The sequence below is a fragment of the Zea mays genome, chromosome 9 (assembly GCF_902167145.1).
Source record: "Zea mays cultivar B73 chromosome 9, Zm-B73-REFERENCE-NAM-5.0, whole genome shotgun sequence".
In the NCBI taxonomy this organism is placed as follows: domain Eukaryota; kingdom Viridiplantae; phylum Streptophyta; class Magnoliopsida; order Poales; family Poaceae; genus Zea; species Zea mays.
Window position 1 is genome coordinate 142,941,873 of NC_050104.1, and position 22,174 is coordinate 142,964,046.

General features: G+C 46.8%; 1 protein-coding gene across 1 annotated transcript; it reads left to right on the forward strand.

The window, feature by feature from the left end:
• The first annotated feature begins 19,416 nt into the window (after positions 1-19,416).
• On the forward strand, positions 19,417-20,942 carry LOC100280891 (40S ribosomal protein S28). Its single transcript, NM_001153811.2, has 2 exons — positions 19,417-19,513; positions 20,557-20,942. The coding sequence occupies exon 2, from the start codon at positions 20,558-20,560 to the stop codon at positions 20,753-20,755; it is 198 nt and encodes a 65-aa protein (NP_001147283.1). The 5' UTR covers positions 19,417-19,513; position 20,557; the 3' UTR covers positions 20,756-20,942.
• The last annotated feature ends 1,232 nt before the right edge of the window (positions 20,943-22,174 follow it).

Below are 22,174 nucleotides of genomic sequence, written 5' to 3' on the forward strand. Positions count from 1 at the left end.
AATGTGCTCTCCCTTTAGAAGCTTATGAAGATTCTTCATCCCAACATGGGCTAGTCGGCGGTGCTAGAGCCAACCCATGTTAGTCTTAGCAATTAGGCAAGTGTCGAGTTCAGCTCTATCAAAATCTACCAAGTATAGCTGACCCTCTAACACTCCCTTAAATGCTACTGAATCATCACTTCTTCTAAAGACAGTAACACCTATATCCGTAAAAAGACAGTTGTAACCCATTTTACCGAATTTTTTGTATTTTAACCCTGCTTTTGAAAAATATTTACGTTTGGACCCCCAGAAATTTTATTTGCAAGTTTGGACCCGATGCTCGGCGCCATAGCCTGTGGCGCCGAGGTAACACATCTCGGCGCCACAGCATATGGCGCCGAGGTATGACGTGGCAGCAACGGCTACCTGCGCCCAGGGCTGACCTGTCATTGATGTGGCGGCGACGCGGCCTCGTAGCTCGGTGCCACAGATCTTGGCGCAGAGCTACGAACTCCTATAAAACAGCTGCGCTGCTGGCCGAGAGCAGCATAATTCCTCTCATTTCAAAACTTCGTCAAATTTATTTGGATTCAAAGATTCGAGGTGGTTTACTTCGTAGACCAAGGTATGGTGCCCAACTGATTTGTTTTGTATATTTGGTTGTTAGTTTCATAGTTGCTCATAGTTTCATAGTTTGATAGTTTGTGTAAACTTATTATATTATCATTTCGATTATTAGTTTCATAGTTGCTCATAATATATATAGTATCATTAATATGATGAGTATATTTTATTTGATAGTTTGTGTAAACCTGTTATAAAGCATATTAGGTACAAGTGATAATTATAATCATTTATTAGATGAAAGACATGTACCGAGAGGCGTTGTGGCAGAAGAGAGGTCGTCCTCGGGAGTTATATCCGGATGTATCTAGTAAGGATGCTCCTGTTCCTCCTGAACTCCCCGTGCCTAACTGTGACTATGGCAGACTGGCTTGGGTACATCAATCACAACATCCAGACACGGCTGCTCGCTGCTACTACCTTTGTGGCGGTTTGGACGTACGTAGCTTATGACTTGTAACTTAATTTTGTTCGCATTCATTATTTTGTAGATGTGTAATAGTGCTTCTTTCCATTATTTTAGGGGCATCAGAGGTGTTTCTTTTTCCAGTGGATCGACGGTCCTGATAAATTTAACCCTCGATATCTTCTTTTCGTTAATTGGTTGAGTGGAAGGACTAGTCATGAGCGTTTTAAGCGTTGGGTACCTCCTCCCCCGAATCCTCCACCAATGACGGATGCGGAGAAGGAGGTAGCAACAGAAAGACGGATGGACTCACCGCCTCGATGCGATTGTGGAGACCGTGCTGTCATCGATGAAGACTATGAGAAGCAGTTCTGTTGTCCGAACATTGATTATGTGAGCCCATCGATACGCTAAATATATGAACTAGTTATTTTTTACAATAAATTACTAATTTTTTCTCCTGCAGCCATACGGGTGGCATAAGTGTCGTTTCAGAGAGTGGTTGTATGGTCCTTTGTCCCATTGACCAGAGCCAGAGGTAAAGGAAAAGAGATACAATCAGTGGGCGGAAGAAGAGTTGAAATTTGATCCAGTACTCTGCAAATGTGGTATTGAAGCTAAGTATGGATTAGTTCCTTCCGAGCTTGGTGTTGGATATTTTTGTGGACATAGGTCGATTACGATGAGGTTGGAATTTTTTTTGCACCAGCTGTAATGTTATAGCGGTACTTACTATTTTTTTGTAGGAGACGAGGAAATGCAGTTGGGAGAGTTACGACGACAAAGGAGAGGTGATGCGCACAATAGAGTCCAAGAGACTAATGGGACAGAAGATGCATTGTGGATCTCGGCTCGTCGATTCGTACATTAACGATCGTATACGCGACATGCGTAGGGATGCAAAATCTGCCTTTTATGATAGCCCGAAGCGTGCAGAGTATAGGGGTGGATAACGAGCTAGCTCGGCTCAGCTCGTTAAGGTAACGAGCCACAGAGTCAGCTCGGCTCGGCTCGTTTACGAGCTCGAGCTGGCTCATTTAGCTCGCGAGCCAGAGCAGGAAAAAAATGAACATAATAATTATTTTTAGTTAATTTCAAACTAATTTAATAATAGAAAATAGTAATTATACTCATAGTTTCACAAATCACGTCAATATAACACCAAATTAGCACAATTCATCACTCATTAATTCACAATTCACATACATGTTCATCAGTTTAACCCATAATTATATTTGCATAGATCAAATTAACACATAAACATGGTTCATTAATCATTAGTTTAATTCATAGGCCATAGACACCTCACATATATATAACATGTTCATCAATTATTTTGTAAATGATATGTATATAGTTTCGTTTTACTAGAATATGGTAGCTCGTCTAGCTCGCGAGCTGGCTCGTTAACGAACTGAGCTAGCTCGTTAACGAATCGAGCTAGGATGTCAGCTCAACTTGTGACAAAATTCAAACGAGCTGATCCAAGCCGAGCCGAGCTGACCATGAAACGAGCGAGCCAGCGAGCCACGAGCATTTCGTCCAGCTCTAGCAGAGTATATGAGGTTGAAGGCGGCAGATGAGAAGAGAGCACAGGATGCAAGGGAATGGGAAGCGACTCAAGCCGAGAAACAGATGTTGGATAATCTTGCTGATCGCCTCAAGGGAAGTGAGTGAGAAAAATGATACTATAATTATGTTAGTACAATTTATTTATCTTGACTTTGCTAACTTATTTTGCTCATTATATTTGCAGAGATTGGATGTGGTGTAAACTATTTGGCCGATGAGGCGCATGCAAGATATGTTCAAGATAAAATGGCGACGGTTGAGCTGTTGGAGGAGGAGGAGGACGACACATCTAGATTAAGTGAGCTTATCGCTCTCGCAGAGGCAGGATTACATGAAGAAGAGGAGGACGACACATCAAGGTTAAGTGAGCTCATCGCACTAGATGAGGCAGGATTACGTGCTCAAGAGGAAGAGGATGAGTTTATGTCTCAGGCCGCTGAAGAGGTAGAGGCGGCTTATTACAAGAAGAAGTCTGATGAGGCTGAGGCTGAGGATGAGCTATTCTCCCAAGCTGCAGATGAAGCAGAAGACAATTATTACAAGAGAACTGTTGACAAGTGTGATGCAGGACAATGCAGCAAGTGGAATGAGGTTGTCGTTGAGGATTGCGCGACGAATGACTCCGAAGATGAGTTACTTATAGATTGTGATTCAGACTGAAGAAACTTGTAGCCTGTTCTGTAGTATTTTCGTATCCAAAATAATTTAAAAGTCTACTTGAATATCTAAACTAGTTTAGAACTCTAAAGATGCGTTACTTATTGCTTGTCATGTTTTTTACAATTCACAATTTTTTTTTGCAAGAGTTTCCCTTGTTTTATTAACAACCACAGTTCAAATAATCACATATTATAAGGCATGACCACATTTCAACATATAATACATCACAAAATAACATTGAATATAAAAACATCCACATAACATAGTTCTTCATACAATGTCCACAAACAAAGTCCAAAATACAATGTCCACAAAACATAGTCCAAAACACATAACATAGTTCACATTACAACGTCTCCAGCATGAGTCCAAATCACAAAGTTTTCAGCATAAGACCAACATCACAAAAGTATTCATTTCCTCCTAGTCTTACCCTTGCCCTTGGCCCCAAGAGCGTCGGTGCCTGGAGTGTAAGGGTCTCGTGGACGCCTTCTACGTGGTGTCAGCTGTGATGGCTGAGTCGTAGGAGCATCCTGCAACTGTGATGGTCCAATCTCCTCCTGACCTGCGGCGCCAACACCAGTGTCGTCGTCGTCCTCGTCGTCCTCGTCCTCGTCCTCGTCGTCGTGGGCCACGTCCTCAAACGTGTCCCGCGTCGATCGCGAGGAGCTCAGTCCTGCTGTAGATGGTCCAACTGCACAAATGGGAGGCTGAACGTCCTGCTGCATACGAGGCACAGGCAGCTGCACGTCAACGCTCGCTAGAGACCGGCATCCACACTGAGCCACTGCACGACGAAGACGACGTGATACCCTCTGTAATCAAAATATTAGTTACAGACATATGTTACAACATACAAATAAACAAGTTTTATTTTAAACATTGATACTCACTGATAGTAATGAAAGCGTAGTACTATCTGAAGTTCTCTGTGAGATACGCTCAAGTTCAACAACAGATACGAGCATAGAGTTTCCCTATTCACAAGTTAAAACATTAGGATGCTCAAAACTAGACATAAAGCATTGAATTGAAATCTCTAATTTTAGTAAAGAAATAGTTACCACTCTGTCAAGGATTGGAGCAGACTCAATTTGGGACCCGTGCCGAGCAGCTATGTCGAAAGTTGTGTCTTCGTCGTCTGACGATTCTTGCTCGGCATAGTCTGCAGCTGTCCACTGTCCCTTCAGCTTGCACCTAGTCACACCAGCATACCAAATCAAATACCTCCGGAAGTTGTAGTTTGTGTGCGCCTGTTCGTTCTCATAGTTAAGATCCCCCTGTTGTTCCCATTCATCAATGTAATCACGGTGGTAACTAACAATTTACTAACTAAGTAACTAACAAAAATAAAGAAATTTACCTACTGACAAAGCTCCTTGCGGTTGGCCGGCGCGCGGCGGCCGTGGCTGGCGGCGCGCGGTTTCGGCGGCAGCGGCGGGCGCGCGCGGCGGGCGGGGCAGCCGCGGTGGAGCACTAACAATTTACTAACTAAGTAACTAACAAAAATAAAGAAATTTACCTACTGACGAAGGTCCTTGCGGCTGGCGTGCGCGCGGCGGTCGTGGCTGGCGGCGCGCGGTTTCGGCGGCGGCGGGCGCGCGCGGCGGGCGGGGCAGCCGCGGTGGAGCGGCGGCCGGTGCCGGACCGGGGCGGGCGCGGTGGAGCTCGGTGGCGGTGGCGGGCGGCGTGGGGGGACGGCGGCGGTGGCGGGCGCGGCGGGGCAGCCGCGGTGGAGCCGCGGTGGAGCGGCGGCGGGCGCGCACGGGGCAACCGCGGTGGAGCTCGCGGTGCGATGGAGCAACAGAGAACAGACGCGGAGAAGAAACCGCACACGCGGTTAAGTCCTAGCTCGGCGCCAAGATCTGTGGCGCCGAGCTAGGTGCCACGCCCGCAGCCACGTCAGCGCCGGCAGCCATGGCCACGTCAACACTCGGCGCCATAGGATATGGCGCCGAGCTATGTTAGCTCGGCGCCATAGCCTATGACGCCGAGCTAAGGGTCCAAATCTGAGATTAAATTTTTTTAAGGTCTAAACGTGATTTTAATCCTGTTTAAGGGCTAAATTGCAAAAAAATCGGTCCATTTTACATAATTGAGAAACGGAAAGCAAATTGTAATCTAAAGAATCTACAAGAAAAACATTGGAAATAGAATGGTCAGGAGATATAGCAATTTTACCCAATCCTTTCACCAAACCTTGATTCCCATCCCCGAATGTGATCGCTCTTTGGGGATCATGGTTTTTCTCATAGGAGGATAACATCTTCTTCTCCCCTGCATGTTCTCATCGTCAAGTCCGTTTCTTGGACCTGGTCCTGATATGTCGTGGCAGGGTTCATTCTTGGTCAGGGCGAGCAGCTCCGGCGGACAATGATCGATCGGTTGCTACGCCGCAGTTGGGCGATTCTCGCTAAGGCCGAGCAGGCTGCGTCCCATAGGCTGCATGAGAAGGCTTCGAAAGTGAAAGGGAATTAGGCTTACACCTATTTCCTAAATGATTTTGGTGGTTGAATTGCCCAACACAAATAATTGGACTAACTAGTTTGCTCTAGTGTACAAGTTATACAGGTGCCAAAGGTTCACACTTAGCCAATAGAAAGACCAAGTATTGGGTTCAACAAAAGAGCAAAGGGATAACCGAAGGCACCTCTGGTCTGGCGCACCTGACTGTCCGGTGTGCCACCAGACAGTGTCCGGTGCACCAGGGGACTTCACGCTGAACTCTCCACCTTCGGGAAAATCCAGAGGCGCTCTGCTATAATTCACCGGGCTGTCCGGTGTACACCGGACAGTGTCCGGTGCCCCAAGGAAGAGCGGCTCTGGAACTCGCCAGCTTCGGGAATTTGCTCCGCTATAATTCACCGGACATGTCCGGTGTACACCGGACTGTCCGGTGAACCAGCAGAGCAACGACTAGTTCGCGCCAACGGTCACCTGCAGCGGCATTAAATGCGCGCCAGAGCGCGCAGAAGTCAGGCACGCGCGCGCTGGCACACCGGACACTCTACAGTACATGTCCGGTGTGCCACCGGACATCCAAGCGGGCCCAGAAGACAGAGCTCCAACGGTCGGAACCCAACGACTTTGGTGACGTGGCTGGCGCACCGGACATGTCCGGTGTGCACCGGACTGTCCGGTGCACCATACGACAGACAGCTCCACCAAACGGCTAGTTTGGTGGTTGGGGCTATAAATACCCCCAACCACCCCACATTCAAGTCATCCAAGTTTTCCCACTTCAACTACTTACAAGAGCTCTAGCATTCAATTCTAGACACACCCAAGTGATCAAATCCTCTCCAAACTCCACACAACGCCCTAGTGATTAGTGAGAGAGATTTGCTTGTGTTCTTTCGAGCTCTTGCGCTTGGATTGCTTTCTTCTTTCTTTGATTCTTCATTGCGATCAAACTCACTTGTAATTGAGGCAAGAGACACCAATCTTGTGGTGGTCCTTGCGGGAACTTTGTGTTCCAAGTGATTGAGAAGAAAAGCTCACTCGGTCCGAGGGACCGTTTGAGAGAGGGAAAGGGTTGAAAGAGACCCGGTCTTTGTGACCACCTCAACGGGGAGTAGGTTTGCGAGAACCGAACCTCGGTAAAACAAATCCGCGTGTCACACTCTTTATTTGCTTGCGATTTGTTTTGCACCCTCTCTCGTGGACTCGATTATATTTCTAACGCTAACCCGGCTTGTAGTTATGATTATTTTTGAGAATTTCAGTTTCGCCCTATTCACCCCCCCTCTAGGCGACTTTCAGAAAGCAGAGTGCAAGGTGCGGCGCCGAGCTGGAGGAGCGGCTCGCGCGCCTCCGCAGCGAGGCAGGGGTGTGGCACGCCAAGGCGGTCTCTGAGCAGGCCGCCGCCGCGACACGAGTGTTAGCCGAGGAGCTCGCCGCCATCAGCGGCGACGCCGTCCCACTGGAATCCTCGTCGTCAGCGTACGTGGACCCTGGCCGCTTCGAGCGGTTGGACCGCGCGTACGACAGACCCCTTACCTTGGAAGATCAGCAAGACGAGAGGAACACATGGGAGCAGACAGAGAGGCGAGAGGCCGCGATGGAGAGCGGGCCCGATGAGGCCTTGACGACTGTGGCCGACTTGTTATACATCAACGGCGGAGGAGGGGCGGATTAGAGGAGACATGAGAGGGAGCGATTGCTACGCGGAGGGAAGCATCGCGTGGAGAGGCAGAACCAGGAATGGAATCGCAGACATGGAATGAGAATGAAAATGACATGCTGCTCGAACCTTTTTCATAATAGTAGAGATATCCAATTTTTAAGTCTCACATTCATGGCTGCAACGTCCATGATACTCCGACTGATCCCCGGGCCAGACGAGCCCGTGGCAAAAGGAGATGTATTGAAATCTCCGCAATCTGGTGGTTAGAGCTACTGTACAACAAACCGAGGTCGATCGGCGACAACACACCGGCTCGGAGAGCCGTGGCACACACACGGCCTCGTCCTAGAGAAGGGGTGTAGGCCTCCCAGTCTACTTCGACGCACATTGACATAAAGCATCGCATCGGAGGCATTCGCGACACCTGGCACATCCTCGACAACCGGCGTCAGGAACAAGAAGAGATCGAGCGGCCACGCGAAAAAGAAGGCGTGCGCGCAGCCCTAGCCCACTGTGCATCCTAACCCCACGCACCGTCATCCTCCACAGTTCCTCCGTGGCCATTGCTTGCCACTCCTTCTCTCCCCATCACCGTCTCCTGCTCAAGTTGACTGGCCCGACCACACATAGCGCCAAGACGTTGGCTCTCAGCACCCCGCCGACACCTAGGGATGGAAGCAGGCACATTTTACCCGCGTGCCCGCTGGTAAAAACCCTATAGGGTACGAGTTTAGGTGTGAGTTTGAAAATGTTGTACCTGTGCTCGCAAACCCGCATACCCGCGTGTGTGTATGTATATATATATATATCTGTTTTGTAAAAGCAAACAGGGTCCAAAATTACGACGTGAAAATCGTGTGCAGCCGATCATGCTAGGGTTCTGGCTCGGGTGGATTTAATCATAAAACGTGAACCGAAATAGCGTAAATGAATATAAAATTTACGTAAATTATAGACCTGTTTCGTAACAGCGAATGGGGCCCGAAAATTACCTGCGTGAAAATTGCGCACGTTCGATCGTGCACGGATTCTGGCTCGGTCAAATTTCAGCGTAAAACGTGAACCAAAACAGCGTAAATGGGTACATATTTTAGCGTACATCATCAATTTATTTCGTAACGACGAATAGGGCCTAAATTACGACGAGGCACAGGTCGAACTCCTCTAGGCAGTGGGATGATGCGGGTGGGCACGTTCTCCGACGACATGATGACGACGAGGATATCCCTGAGCGCCGCCGACTCCTTGACGCGCTTGAGCAGCTCGTACCTAGTCATCCCAGGCACCACCGCCTTCCTGCTGTTGTTGGCCTTTGGCGCAGGGGACGGCGCCACAGACGCTAGAGCGGCAGCGGCGGTGGCCATCGCAGAGACGGACGGGACAAACGCCGTTGCCATCGGGCCTAGGGTGCGCTGCCGCCGTCCGTCCGCTTCGAGAACGTCGTCACCGCTTGCGCGCACGCCTCAGGAGCGTCACTGTCGCTCGTTCCTGGTGGAGCGCCACCGTCGGTCGCCTGCCTCGGGGCCGCACCGCTGCTGGCCCTCAGGATCACCTGCGCTCGCACGCCCGAGGGGACCGTCGCCGCTAAAACCTAATGCCTCGCGGCTGATAGTCGCCTAGAGGGGGGGTGAATAGGGCGAAACTGAAATTTACAAATATAAACACAACTACAAGCCGGGTTAGCGTTAGAAATATAAACGAGTCCGCGAGAGAGGGGGCAAAACAAATCGCAAGCAAATAAGGAGAGTGACACGCGGATTTGTTTTACCGAGGTTCGGTTCTTGCAAACCTACTCCCCGTTGAGGAGGCCACAAAGGCCGGGTCTCTTTCAACCCTTCCCTCTCTCAAACGGTCCCTCGGACCGAGTGAGCTTCCCTTCTTCTCAATCAACCGGGAACAAAACTTCCCCGCAAGGGCCACCACACAATCGGTGCCTCTTGCCTCGGTTACAATTGAGTGTTGATCACAAGAGCAAAAGAGAAAGAAAGAATGCGATCCAAGCGCAAGAGCTCAAATGAACACGGCAAATCATTCTCACTAGTCACTTAGGGTTTGTGTGGAATTGGAGAGGATTTGATCTCTTTGGGTGTGTCTAGAATTGAATCCCTAGCTCTTGTAAGTGGTTGAGAAGTGGAAAACTTGGATGGCAATGAATGTGGGGTGGTTGGGATATTTATAGCCCCAACCACCAAACTTGACCGTTGGCTGGAGGCTTCTGTTCGATGGCGCACCGGACAGTCCGGTGCACACCGGACAGTCCGGTGCCCCTGCCACGTCATCACTGCCGTTGGATTCTAGCCGTTGGAGCTTCTGACTTGTGGGCCCGCCTGGGTGTCCGGTGCACACCGGACATGCACTGTTTGATGTCCGGTGCACCAGTATGGGCAGCCCTGACATCTGCGCGCGCTGCGCGCGCATTTAATGCTGCGCAGGGAGCCGTTGGCGCCGCAGAGAGCCGTTGCTCCGCTGGCACACCGGACAGTCCGGTGCACACCGGACAGTCCGGTGAATTTTAGCGGAGCGGCTGCCGCGCGAACCCGAGGCTGGCGAGTTCAGGAGGCCGAGCTTCCTTGGAGCACCGGACATGTCCGGTGCACACCGGACAGTCCGGTGAATTATAGCGTGCCGGCTTCCGAGAATTCCCGAGAGTGAAGAGTTGGAGTCTGAGTCCCCTGGTGCACCGGACAGGTACTGTTTACTGTCCGGTGGTCCGGTGCGCCAGACCAGGGGTGCCCTCGGTTGCCCCTTTGCTCCTTTATTGAATCCAACACTTGGTCTTTTTATTGGCTAGATGTGAACCTTTTGCACCTGTATAACTTATACACTAGAGCAAACTAGTCAGTCCAATATTTGTGTTGGGCAATTCAACCACCAAAATTATTTAGGAACTAGGTGTAAGCCTAATTCCCTTTCAATCTCCCCCTTTTTGGTGATTGATGCCAACACAAACCAAAGCAAATATAGAAGTGCATAATTGAACTAGTTTACATAATGTAAGTGCAAAGGTTACTTGGAATTGACCCAATATAACTACTTACAAGATATGCAAGGAATGTTTCTTTCTTATATAACATTTTGGACCACGTTTGCACCACATGTTTTTGTTTTTGCAAATTCCTTTTGTAAATCCATTTCAAAGATCTTTAGCAAATAGTCAAAGGTACATGAATAAGAGTTTGCAAAGCATTTTCAAGATTTGAAATTGTCTCCCCCTATTTCAAGTGCTTTTCCTTTGACTAAACAAAACTCCCCCTAAAAGAGATCCACCTCTTAGTGTTCAAGAGGGTTTTGATACACCATTTTTGAAATACTACTTTCTCCCCCTTTTGAACACAATAGGATACCAAATGATAAAGACTTTTGGAAAGCACTAAGTTTTTGAATTTGGTGGTGGTGGTGCGGTCCTTTTGCTTTGGGCTCATTTCTCCCCCTTTTTGGCATGAATCGCCAAAAACGGAATTATTAGAGCCCTCTAAGTACTATCTTCCCCTTTGGTCATAAAATAAATGAGTTAAGATTATACCAAAAAGCGAAGCTTTTGAGCTTTTACTCTCTTCCCCAGGGATGAAGTTCTTTTCTTTGATGCTCATTTCTCCCCCAAAGAAGAGAGAGTTGCTCGGAGTGTTGGCGAAGTATGAGTTACGGAGTGGAAGCCTTTTGTCTTTGCCGAAGACTCCAATTCCCTTTCAATATACCTATGACTTGGTTTGAAATAAACTTGAAAACACATTAGTCATAGCATATAAAAGAGATATGATCAAAGGTATTCAAAAGAGCTATGTGTGCAAGCTTAGCAAAAGAAATTTCTAGAATCAAGAATATTGAGCTCATGCCTAAGTCTGGTAAAAGATTGTTCATCAAGTGGCTTGGTAAAGATATCGGCTAATTGATCTTTAGTATTAATGTAAGAAATCTCGATATCCCCCTTTTGTTGGTGATCCCTAAGAAAATGATACCGAATGGCTATGTGCTTAGTGCGGCTATGCTCGACGGGATTGTCGGCCATTTTAATTGCACTCTCATTATCACATAGCAAAGGGACTTTGGTTAATTTGTAACCGTAGTCCCGCAGGGTTTGCCTCATCCAAAGCAATTGGGCGCAACAATGTCCTGCGGCAATGTACTCGGCTTCGGCGGTGGAAAGAGCGACCGAATTTTGCTTCTTTGAAGCCCAAGACACCAAGGATCTTCCCAAGAACTGGCAAGTCCCCGATGTGCTCTTCCTATTGATCTTGCACCCTGCCCAATCGGCATCCGAATAACCAATCAAATCAAATGTGGATCCCCGAGGGTACCAAAGCCCAAACTTAGGAGTATAAGCCAAATATCTCAAGATTCGTTTTACGGCCGTAAGGTGGGATTCCTTAGGGTCGGATTGGAATCTTGCACACATGCAAACGGAAAGCATAATGTCCGGTCGAGATGCACATAAATAAAGCAATGAACCAATCATCGACCGGTATACCTTTTGATCCACGGACTTACCTCCCGTGTCGAGGTCGAGATGCCCATTAGTTCCCATGGGTGTCTTGATGGGTTTGGCATCCTTCATCCCAAACTTAGCAAGAATGTCTTGAGTGTACTTCGTTTGGCTAATGAAGGTGCCCTCTTGGAGTTGCTTGACTTGGAATCCTAGAAAATACTTCAACTCCCCCATCATCGACATCTCGAATTTCTGTGTCATGATCCTACTAAACTCTTCACATGTAGACTCGTTAGTAGACCCAAATATAATATCATCAACATAAATTTGGCATACAAACAAGTCATTTTCAAGAGTTTTAGTAAAGAGTGTAGGATCGGCCTTGCCGACTTTGAAGCCATTAACAATAAGGAAATCTCTAAGGCATTCATACCATGCTCTTGGGGCTTGCTTGAGCCCATAAAGCGCCTTAGAGAGCCTATAGACATGGTTAGGGTACTCACTGTCTTCAAAGCCGGGAGGTTGCTCAACATAGACCTCTTCCTTGATCGGTCCATTGAGGAAGGCACTTTTCACGTCCATTTGATAAAGCTTAAAGCCATGGTAAGTAGCATAGGCTAATAATATGCGGATTGACTCAAGCCTAGCTACGGGTGCATAGGTTTCACCGAAATCCAAACCTTCGACTTGTGAATACCCTTTGGCCACGAGTCGAGCTTTGTTCCTTGTCACCACACCATGCTCATCTTGCTTGTTGCGGAAGACCCATTTGGTTCCTACAACATTTTGATTAGGACGTGGAACTAAATGCCATACCTCGTTTCTAGTGAAGTTGTTGAGCTCCTCTTGCATCGCCACCACCCAATCCGAATCTTGGAGAGCTTCCTCTACCCTGTGTGGCTCAATAGAGGAAACAAAAGAGTAATGTTCACAAAAATGAGCAACCCGAGATCGAGTAGTTACCCCCTTATGAATGTCGCCGAGGATGGTGTCGACGGGGTGATCTCGTTGGATTGCTTGGTGGACTCTTGGGTGTGGCGGTCTTGGTTCTTCCTCATCCTCCTTTTCTTGATCATTTGTATCTCCCCCTTGATCATTGCTATCATCTTGAGGTGGCTCGTCTTCTTGATTTTGCTCTTCATCATTTTGAGCCTCATCCTCATTTTGAGTTGGTGGAGATGCTTGCATGGAGGAGGATGGTTGATCTTGTGTACTTGGAGGCTCTTCGGATTCCTTAGGACACACATCCCCGATGGACATGTTCCTTAGCGCGATGCATGGAGCCTGTTCTTCACCTATCTCATCAAGATCAACTTGCTCTACTTGAGAGCCGTTAGTTTCATCAAACACAACGTCACATGAGACTTCAACTAGTCCAGTGGACTTGTTAAAGACCCTATATGCCCTTGTGTTTGAGTCATAACCAAGTAAAAAGCCTTCTACAGTTTTAGGAGCAAATTTAGATTTTCTACCTCTTTTAATAAGAATGAAGCATTTGCTACCAAAAACTCTAAAATATGAAATGTTGGGCTTTTTACCGGTTAGGAGTTCATATGATGTCTTCTTGAGGATTCGGTGAAGATATAACCGGTTGATGGTGTAGCAGGCGGTGTTGACCGCTTCGGCCCAAAACCGGTCCGGTGTCTTGTACTCATCAAGCATGGTTCTTGCCATGTCCAATAGAGTTCGATTCTTCCTCTCCACTACACCATTTTGTTGTGGAGTGTAGGGAGAAGAGAACTCATGCTTGATGCCCTCCTCCTCAAGAAAGCCTTCAATTTGAGAGTTCTTGAACTCCGTCCCGTTATCGCTTCTAATCTTCTTGATCCTCAAGCCGAACTCATTTTGAGCCCGTCTCAAGAATCCTTTTAAGGTCTCTTGGGTTTGAGATTTTTCCTGTAAAAAGAATACCCAAGTGAAGCGAGAGTAATCATCCACAATAACTAGACAGTACTTACTCCCGCCGATGCTTATGTAAGCGATCGGGCCGAATAGATCCATGTGTAGGAGCTCCAGTGGCCTGTCAGTCGTCATTATGTTCTTGTGTGGATGATGAGTGCCAACTTGCTTCCCCGCCTGGCATGCGCTACAAATCCTGTCTTTCTCAAAATGAACATTTGTTAATCCTAAAATGTGCTCTCCCTTTAGAAGCTTGTGAAGATTCTTCATCCCAACATGGGCTAGTCGGCGATGCCAGAGCCAACCCATGTTAGTCTTAGCAATTAAGCATGTGTCGAGTTCAGCTCTATTAAAATCCACTAAGTATAGCTGACCCTCTAACACACCCTTAAATGCTATTGAATCATCACTTCTTCTAAAGACAGTGACACCTATATCAGTAAAAAGACAGTTGTAGCCCATTTGACATAATTGGGAAACAGAAAGCAAGTTGTAATCTAATGAATCAACAAGAAAAACATTGGAAATGGAATGGTCAGGTGAAATAGCAATTTTACCCAAACCTTTGACCAACCCTTGATTTCCATCCCCGAATGTGATAGCTCGTTGGGGATCTTGGTTTTTCTCATATGAGGAGAACATCTTTTTCTCCCCGGTCATGTGGTTTGTGCACCCGCTGTCGAGTATCCAACTTGAGCCCCCGGATGCATAAACCTACAAAACAATTTTAGTTCTTGACTTTAGGTACCCAAACGGTTTTGGGTCCTTTGGCATTAGAAACAAGAACTTTGGGTACCCAAACACAAGTCTTGGAACCCTTGTGCTTGCCCCCAACAAACTTGGCAACGACCTTGCCGGATTTGTTAGTCAAAACATAAGAAGCATCAAAAGTCTTAAATGAAATGCTATGTTCATTTGATGCATTAGAAATTTTCTTTCTAGGCAACTTGGCACGGGTTGGTTGCCTAGAGCTAGATGTCTCACCCTTATACATAAAAGCATGATTGGGGCCAGAGTGAGACTTCCTAGAATGAGTTTTCCTAATTTTGCTCTCGGGATAACCGGCAGGGTACAAAATGTAACCCTCGTTATCCTGAGGCATGGGAGCTTTGCCCTTAACAAAGTTAGACAAATTTTTAGGAGGGGCATTAAGTTTGACATTGTCTCCCCTTTGGAAGCCAATGCCATCCTTGATGCCAGGGCGTCTCCCATTATAGAGCATACTTCTAGCAAATTTAAATTTTTCATTTTCTAAGTTATGCTCGGCAATTTTAGCATCTAATTTTGCTATATGATCATTTTGTTGTTTAATTAAGGCCATATGATCAAGAATAGCATTAACATCAATATCTCTACATCTAGTGCAAATAGAAATATGCTCAATATTAGATGTAGAGGGTTTGCAAGATTTAAGTTCTACAACCTTAGCATGCAACATTTCATTCTTAGTTCTAAGGTCGGAAATAGTAGCATTGCAAACCTCAAAATTTTTTAGCCTTAGCAATTAAATTTTCATTCTCTAATCTAAGGCTAGCAAGAGATGCATTTAATTCATCAATCTTAGCAAGCAAGTCAACGTTATCATCTCTAAGATTGGGAATTGAAACATTACAAACATGTGAATCAACCTTAGCATTTAAAATAGCATTTTCATTTCTAAGGTTGTCAATCATCTCACGACAAGTGCTTAGCTCACTAGATAATTTTTCACATTTTTCTACTTCTAGAGCATAAGCCTTTTTAACCTTAACATGTTTCTTGTTTTCTTTAATTAGATAATCCTCTTGGGAATCCAAAAGGTCATCCTTTTCATGAATAGCACTAATCAATTCATTTAGTTTTTCTTTTTGCTCCATGTTAAGATTGGCAAAGAGAATACGCAAATTATCCTCCTCATCACTAGCATTATCATCACTAGACGATTCATATTTAGTGGAGGAGTTGGATTTAACCTTCTTCTTTTTGCCGTCCTTTGCCATGAGGCACTTGTGGCCGACGTTGGGGAAGAGGAGTCCCTTGGTGACGGCGATGTTGGCGGCGTCCTCGTCGTCGGAGGATTCGCTTGAGCTCTCGTCGGAGTCCCACTCGCGACAAATATGGGCATCGCCGCCCTTCTTCTTGTAATACCTCTTCTTTTCCTTTCGTCTCCCCTTCTTGTCGTCACCTCGGTCACTGTCACTAGATATAGGACATTTAGCAATAAAATGACCGGGCTTACCACACTTGTAGCAAACCTTCTTGGAGCGGGACTTGTAGTCCTTCCCCCTCCTTTGCTTGAGGATTTGGCGGAAGCTCTTGATGACGAGCGCCATTTCCTCATTGTCGAGCTTGGAGGCGTCTATTGGTTGTCTACTTGGTGTAGACTCCTCCTTCTTCTCCTCCGTTGCCTTGAATGCAACGGGTTGGGCTTCGGATGGGTCGCCAAGCTCGTTGATTTTCCTCGAGCCTTCTATCATGCACTCAAAACTTACAAAATGCCCGATAACTTCCTCGGGGGTCATTTTAGTGTATCTAGGATTACCACGAATCAATTGAACTTGAGTGGGATTTAGAAAAATGAGAGATCTTAAAATAACATTTACCACTTCGTGGTCATCCCACTTCTTGCTCCCGAGGTTGCGCACTTGGTTCACCAAAGTCTTGAGCCGGTTGTACATATGTTGTGGCTCCTCCCCTTTGAGAAGCCGGAACCGACCGAGCTCCCCCTCGATCGTTTCCCGCTTGGTGATCTTGGTGAGCTCATCTCCCTCGTGCGCGGTTTTGAGTACATCCCAAATCTCCTTGGCGTTCTTCAACCCTTGTACTTTGTTATACTCCTCTTTACTTAGAGAGGCGAGGAGTATTGTTGTTGCTTGAGAGTTGAAGTGCTCGATTTGGGCCACCTCATCCTCATCATAGTCCTCATCCCCTACGGATGGTACCTGCGCGCCAAACTCAACAACATCCCATATGCTTTTGTGGAGCGAGGTTAGATGAAATCGCATTAAATCGCTCCACCTAGCGTAATCTTCACCATCAAAAGTTGGTGGTTTGCCTAATGGGACGGAAAGTAAAGGTGTATGTTTGGAAATGCGAGGGTAGCGTAGGGGGATCTTACTATACTTCTTGCGCTCTTGGCGCTTAGAAGTGACGGAGGGCGCATCGGAGTCGGAGGTCGATGTTGATGAAGTGTCGGTCTCGTAGTAGACCACCTTCCTCATCCTCTTGTGCTTGTCACCTTTCCGATGCAGCTTGTGGGAAGAAGATTTTTCCTTCTTCTCTTTGTGGTGAGAAGAAGATTTCTTCTCCTTCCCTTTGTTGGAGGAGCTCTTCTTCTTCTCCCTCCTTTTGGTGCGGGACTCTTCCGATGAAGTGCTCCCGTAGCTTGTAGTGGGCTTTTCGCCGGTCTCCATCTCCTTCTTGGCGTGATCTCCCGACATCACTTCGAGCGGTTAGGCTCTAATGAAGCACCGGGCTCTGATACCAATTGATAGTCGCCTAGAGGGGGGTGAATAGGGCGAAACTGAAATTTACAAATATAAACACAACTACAAGCCGGGTTAGCGTTAGAAATATAAACGAGTCCGCGAGAGAGGGGGCAAAACAAATCGCAAGCAAATAAGGAGAGTGACACGCGGATTTGTTTTACCGAGGTTCGGTTCTTGCAAACCTACTCCCCGTTGAGGAGGCCACAAAGGCCGGGTCTCTTTCAACCCTTCCCTCTCTCAAACGGTCCCTCGGACCGAGTGAGCTTCCCTTCTTCTCAATCAACCGGGAACAAAACTTCCCCGCAAGGGCCACCACACAATCGGTGCCTCTTGCCTCGGTTACAATTGAGTGTTGATCACAAGAGCAAAAGAGAAAGAAAGAATGCGATCCAAGCGCAAGAGCTCAAATGAACACGGCAAATCACTCTCACTAGTCACTTAGGGTTTGTGTGGAATTGGAGAGGATTTGATCTCTTTGGGTGTGTCTAGAATTGAATCCCTAGCTCTTGTAAGTGGTTGAGAAGTGGAAAACTTGGATGGCAATGAATGTGGGGTGGTTGGGATATTTATAGCCCCAACCACCAAACTTGACCGTTGGCTGGAGGCTTCTGTTCGATGGCGCACCGGACAGTCCGGTGCACACCGGACAGTCCGGTGCCCCTGCCACGTCATCACTGCCGTTGGATTCTAGCCGTTGGAGCTTCTGACTTGTGGGCCCGCCTGGGTGTCCGGTGCACACCGGACATGCACTGTTTGATGTCCGGTGCACCAGTATGGGCAGCCCTGACATCTGCGCGCGCTGCGCGCGCATTTAATGCTGCGCAGGGAGCCGTTGGCGCCGCAGAGAGCCGTTGCTCCGCTGGCACACCGGACAGTCCGGTGCACACCGGACAGTCCGGTGAATTTTAGCGGAGCGGCTGCCGCGCGAACCCGAGGCTGGCGAGTTCAGGAGGCCGAGCTTCCTTGGAGCACCGGACATGTCCGGTGCACACCGGACAGTCCGGTGAATTATAGCGTGCCGGCTTCCGAGAATTCCCGAGAGTGAAGAGTTGGAGTCTGAGTCCCCTGGTGCACCGGACAGGTACTGTTTACTGTCCGGTGGCGCACCGGACAGTCCGGTGCGCCAGACCAGGGGTGCCCTCGGTTGCCCCTTTGCTCCTTTATTGAATCCAACACTTGGTCTTTTTATTGGCTAGATGTGAACCTTTTGCACCTGTATAACTTATACACTAGAGCAAACTAGTCAGTCCAATATTTGTGTTGGGCAATTCAACCACCAAAATTATTTAGGAACTAGGTGTAAGCCTAATTCCCTTTCAGCGGCGTGGGGGTGTTTTTATAGTGGCGGCATGGGACTGGATAACTGCGAGCGCGTGGGTGGGATCGTGAGCACTATGCACGTAATATGCGGGACGAAATCTACGCGTTGGCCCATAGATTTACATAAATTGTTACACACATCAGCATAACTCGTATTATAATTTGTCGTAAAGCTGTTTGGTATAATAAGCCAAAAAGGGTCTGGTGCGGTCTGCGCACCTGGTCGGTGGGTGGTCGGTGCTTCCAATAGTTATACAGAGCCCATGGCTCTAAATACTATATATATATATAATGACAACTTGTGGGTACTGTGCCCACGGATGTCATAAATCCACGGGTAGCGGATTTGGGTAAGATAAGCTATCCGTCGCGGGTACGAGTTTGTAATCTCTGTACCCACGAGTTTTAAACCCGTTGTCATCCCTACCGGCACCGGCACCGGCACCGGTACTCACTGTCCATGCCCACCGCCTGGCCCTCATGGCTGAGGCTTGTTGGCACAGAGGCTAATTAGCAAAGGAAAGAAGTGAGTTTTACAAGATGGGCAAAACCGGAAGGGGACGAACCTTACAACTCACAACGAACTGGCTTAAGACAGGCGTAGGGCTAGAACACCAACAAAAAAGTCTTGCCAATACCAAAACAGCGTGGTCTTCGTGCCGGTCTTCGTGCCGAGTACCATTCCAGCGACGTCACGCGAGCGTAGTGTTACAATCTCTAAGAACTCCCAGTTTTTGTGTTGTGCCCACTGCCCAGTCTTTTGATTGCTATAATGGGCCGTCATCAACGCTTCAACGCTCAGCCCGGCCCACTATTGGAAAAGAATACACCCACTTCCAACATGCGGGTGGTCTAGCCCAACCCGCGGGTCCACGGCGGTCTCGACTCGACCGCCGCCTTCTCTTACTATAAAACGAAGCAACGCGATCCTAGGGTTTCCTTCCTGCTCAGTGTTCTCGACTCGACCGCCGCCGTCCCAGTTCGCTTCGCGTCACCGAGAGCTCGTCGGCCTCCGTCCCCGCGAGAAGCGAGAGGTGCAACTCTTAGCTGTAGATGTTATAATGCGTCGCGCGTTTCTTTATTTGTTTGTTATTGTACGAGTTTTCTGTTTGCCTGTCGTGATTCATCTGGGAGCGTTCTGAAACCTCTGGTCTTAGGCACTTGTTCTGGTTCCACATATTATGCGATGGATGACACTACTATCACTGTATTTTTTTTTTGTTGTGCATGTTGGATGCTGTGTGACTATGAATTTTATGCTGTCGTGTGTTCGTCTTCTTTATTGATGTGATTCGTAGAGAATCTGTGGTACAATCTTTAAGGGCTTTTTTTGGTTTTGATGTCCTCCGTGAATGAAGTTAATCTGTATGTTAGTCTGTTTAAACATCGTGAAGATGGCATGTTTGTTAGCTTAGTTCTAGAATAATATGTATTTAAAATGATGTGGAATTAAATATTGATGTTTTGGCCATAATATCACTGGATTACTTCATTTAATATGTTGGATGCTGTGCGACTATGATCTGGTGGTCGTGTGGGATGCTCGATTTTTGCTATGATCCTATTTTGTTGTACAACCTTCAAGTCTTTAGTGAGGATAGGTAGAAGCATCGCGAAGAAAACTTATCTTTTGATCTGTGTCTCAAGGAAATTGCTTGACCTTTGCTTAACAGTCGCGGAATCTCTCAAAATGCAAGCTGATATGATCATTTTGGAATTGTGCCACAGCAAACCATTCGTTTTGAACCGCTTAAACGCAAGTTAGTATTGATAATTTGGATTTGTGCGCCAGCAAACATTCATTGAGAACCTATTGAATGCAAGGTGATAGTGATAGGCACGAATTGTGCCAGAGCATGCATTACGTTAACCTCTCTTTCATACTACAAACACCATGTGCTGGATACCAAATTGGCCGTGTTGTGTTTATGTTTTGCTTCTAAGCTGTTAATTTGTTTCAGTTTTGTTCACGGATCTCCAATAGTACCAAATCATGTGACAGTGCAGTTGAAATGAACCATGCGAACAAAGCAAATGATTCACCTTGATAACTTATAAATGCTTTCTGTCAATGCAGCATGGACACCCAAGTGAAGCTTGCTGTTGTGGTAAAGGTGATGGGCAGGACCGGCTCCAGGGGTCAGGTGACCCAGGTCAGAGTGAAGTTCTTGGATGACCAGAACCGTCTCATCATGAGGAACGTCAAGGGCCCTGTTCGTGAGGGTGACATCCTGACCCTGCTCGAGTCTGAGAGGGAGGCCAGGAGGCTGCGCTGAAGCCCTTGTTGTCTTGGATGTAATTCTGTTAATTTTGTTCAATGTTTGTCGAACTTGCCGTGTGACCCATACTATATCTGCTTTGGGATTTAGTAAGCCTGGATTGCAGTTTTTTTTATGTTCCTGGTGGAAATTGCAATTGTTTGTCGGCATGTTCTCTTGAATTTAATGCGTACGGTTTCTACTACTACTACAATGATTTTTAGCATTCTGAACAGCTTTAATCCCATGTGTCCAATCTGAAGGTGTTGTTATATGTGGTAAGGTCGTCTATGGGTTTTTGTCATCGTTTTATTTGTATGATCTCCCTGGGCATGCTGGTTCTGTTGTATTCTGTTCGATTTCTTCTGTAAGCTGACACTGATCGAATGTGGTTATAGAACGCCAAACAAACGAACTCCAGTGCAACCTTTCATAACCTTTTGGGATGGCTTCTAAATACGCCCTTTGGTCCGTTCAAAATGGCGAGATCAGTGCACAAATAGGGTCCGTTGGTCCGCTTGCGTGTGCACTCTGGCTTCTAATCCAAACAAACGAGCCCATCACCAGTGCAATGTCCCATTCATGAGGTTAGTTTTCTCGAGAAAAATACTGTAAAAATGGTTGTAGGAAGTGGGACTATAAGACCGTGTCCAACAGTCACTCGTTACCCAAATGTTTAGGTTGTATACTGTATTATTTGCAGAGTGAAGTTTGAATATGAGAATAATAATGAGTAAATTGCTAGAGATAGTCTAAAGAGTGGATGCTTATGTATGTTGCACCTAAACCCGAGCTTTTGCAACACTCATTCTTGAGCCTTCCAATACCTTTTTCACACTCACATTCACTTGGGGTTGACCTCTAGTGAGATTGAGAAAATCTAGTGCACCGCATCAATTCCGTGAGCTTTAAGACACTAGAAAGATCATCATGTAAGGTCTTTGGCTTGTTAGTCTTGAAGGTTGGCGCCTTCTGTAAGCTTGGTTGTGATACCCTGTGAAGCTCTTTAAGAAGATTGTTAAGAGGCCCCTGTGGAGTTGTAAGAGGTTGTTGTGCTTGCCTTGCTAGAGTGGTGAAAACAATTCTAATAGAATCAAGATTTGGAGAGGTTTTTTTATCCAAATTAGGAGTGATTGGAACTCATTGACTCCACCTCAACATGGATTAGGAATGACCATTTAGTCATGATATCACAAGATATTTTTTGTCTCTCCTTTGATGAATTTTTCCCTTGTTCAATTTATTGTTGTAATTGTTCTTATGCATTACATTTATAGAGCTCCTGATTCATCTTACCTTAGGTTGCAAACCCATTTTAGCTCGACTTAGGCTAGAAGATTTAATTCTCTCGTGGTTTTATAAATTTGTCTGGTGTCTTTGATTTTAGTTAAAACTGTATGTTCTCCCTTCTAGATGGTATATGTGATCCAAAAACCC

What these genes read in the sequence shown, in the direction of transcription:
- LOC100280891 (NM_001153811.2), top strand. Translation starts at nt 20,558, where the DNA reads ATGGACACCCAAGTGAAGCTTGCTGTTGTGGTAAAGGTGATGGGCAGG.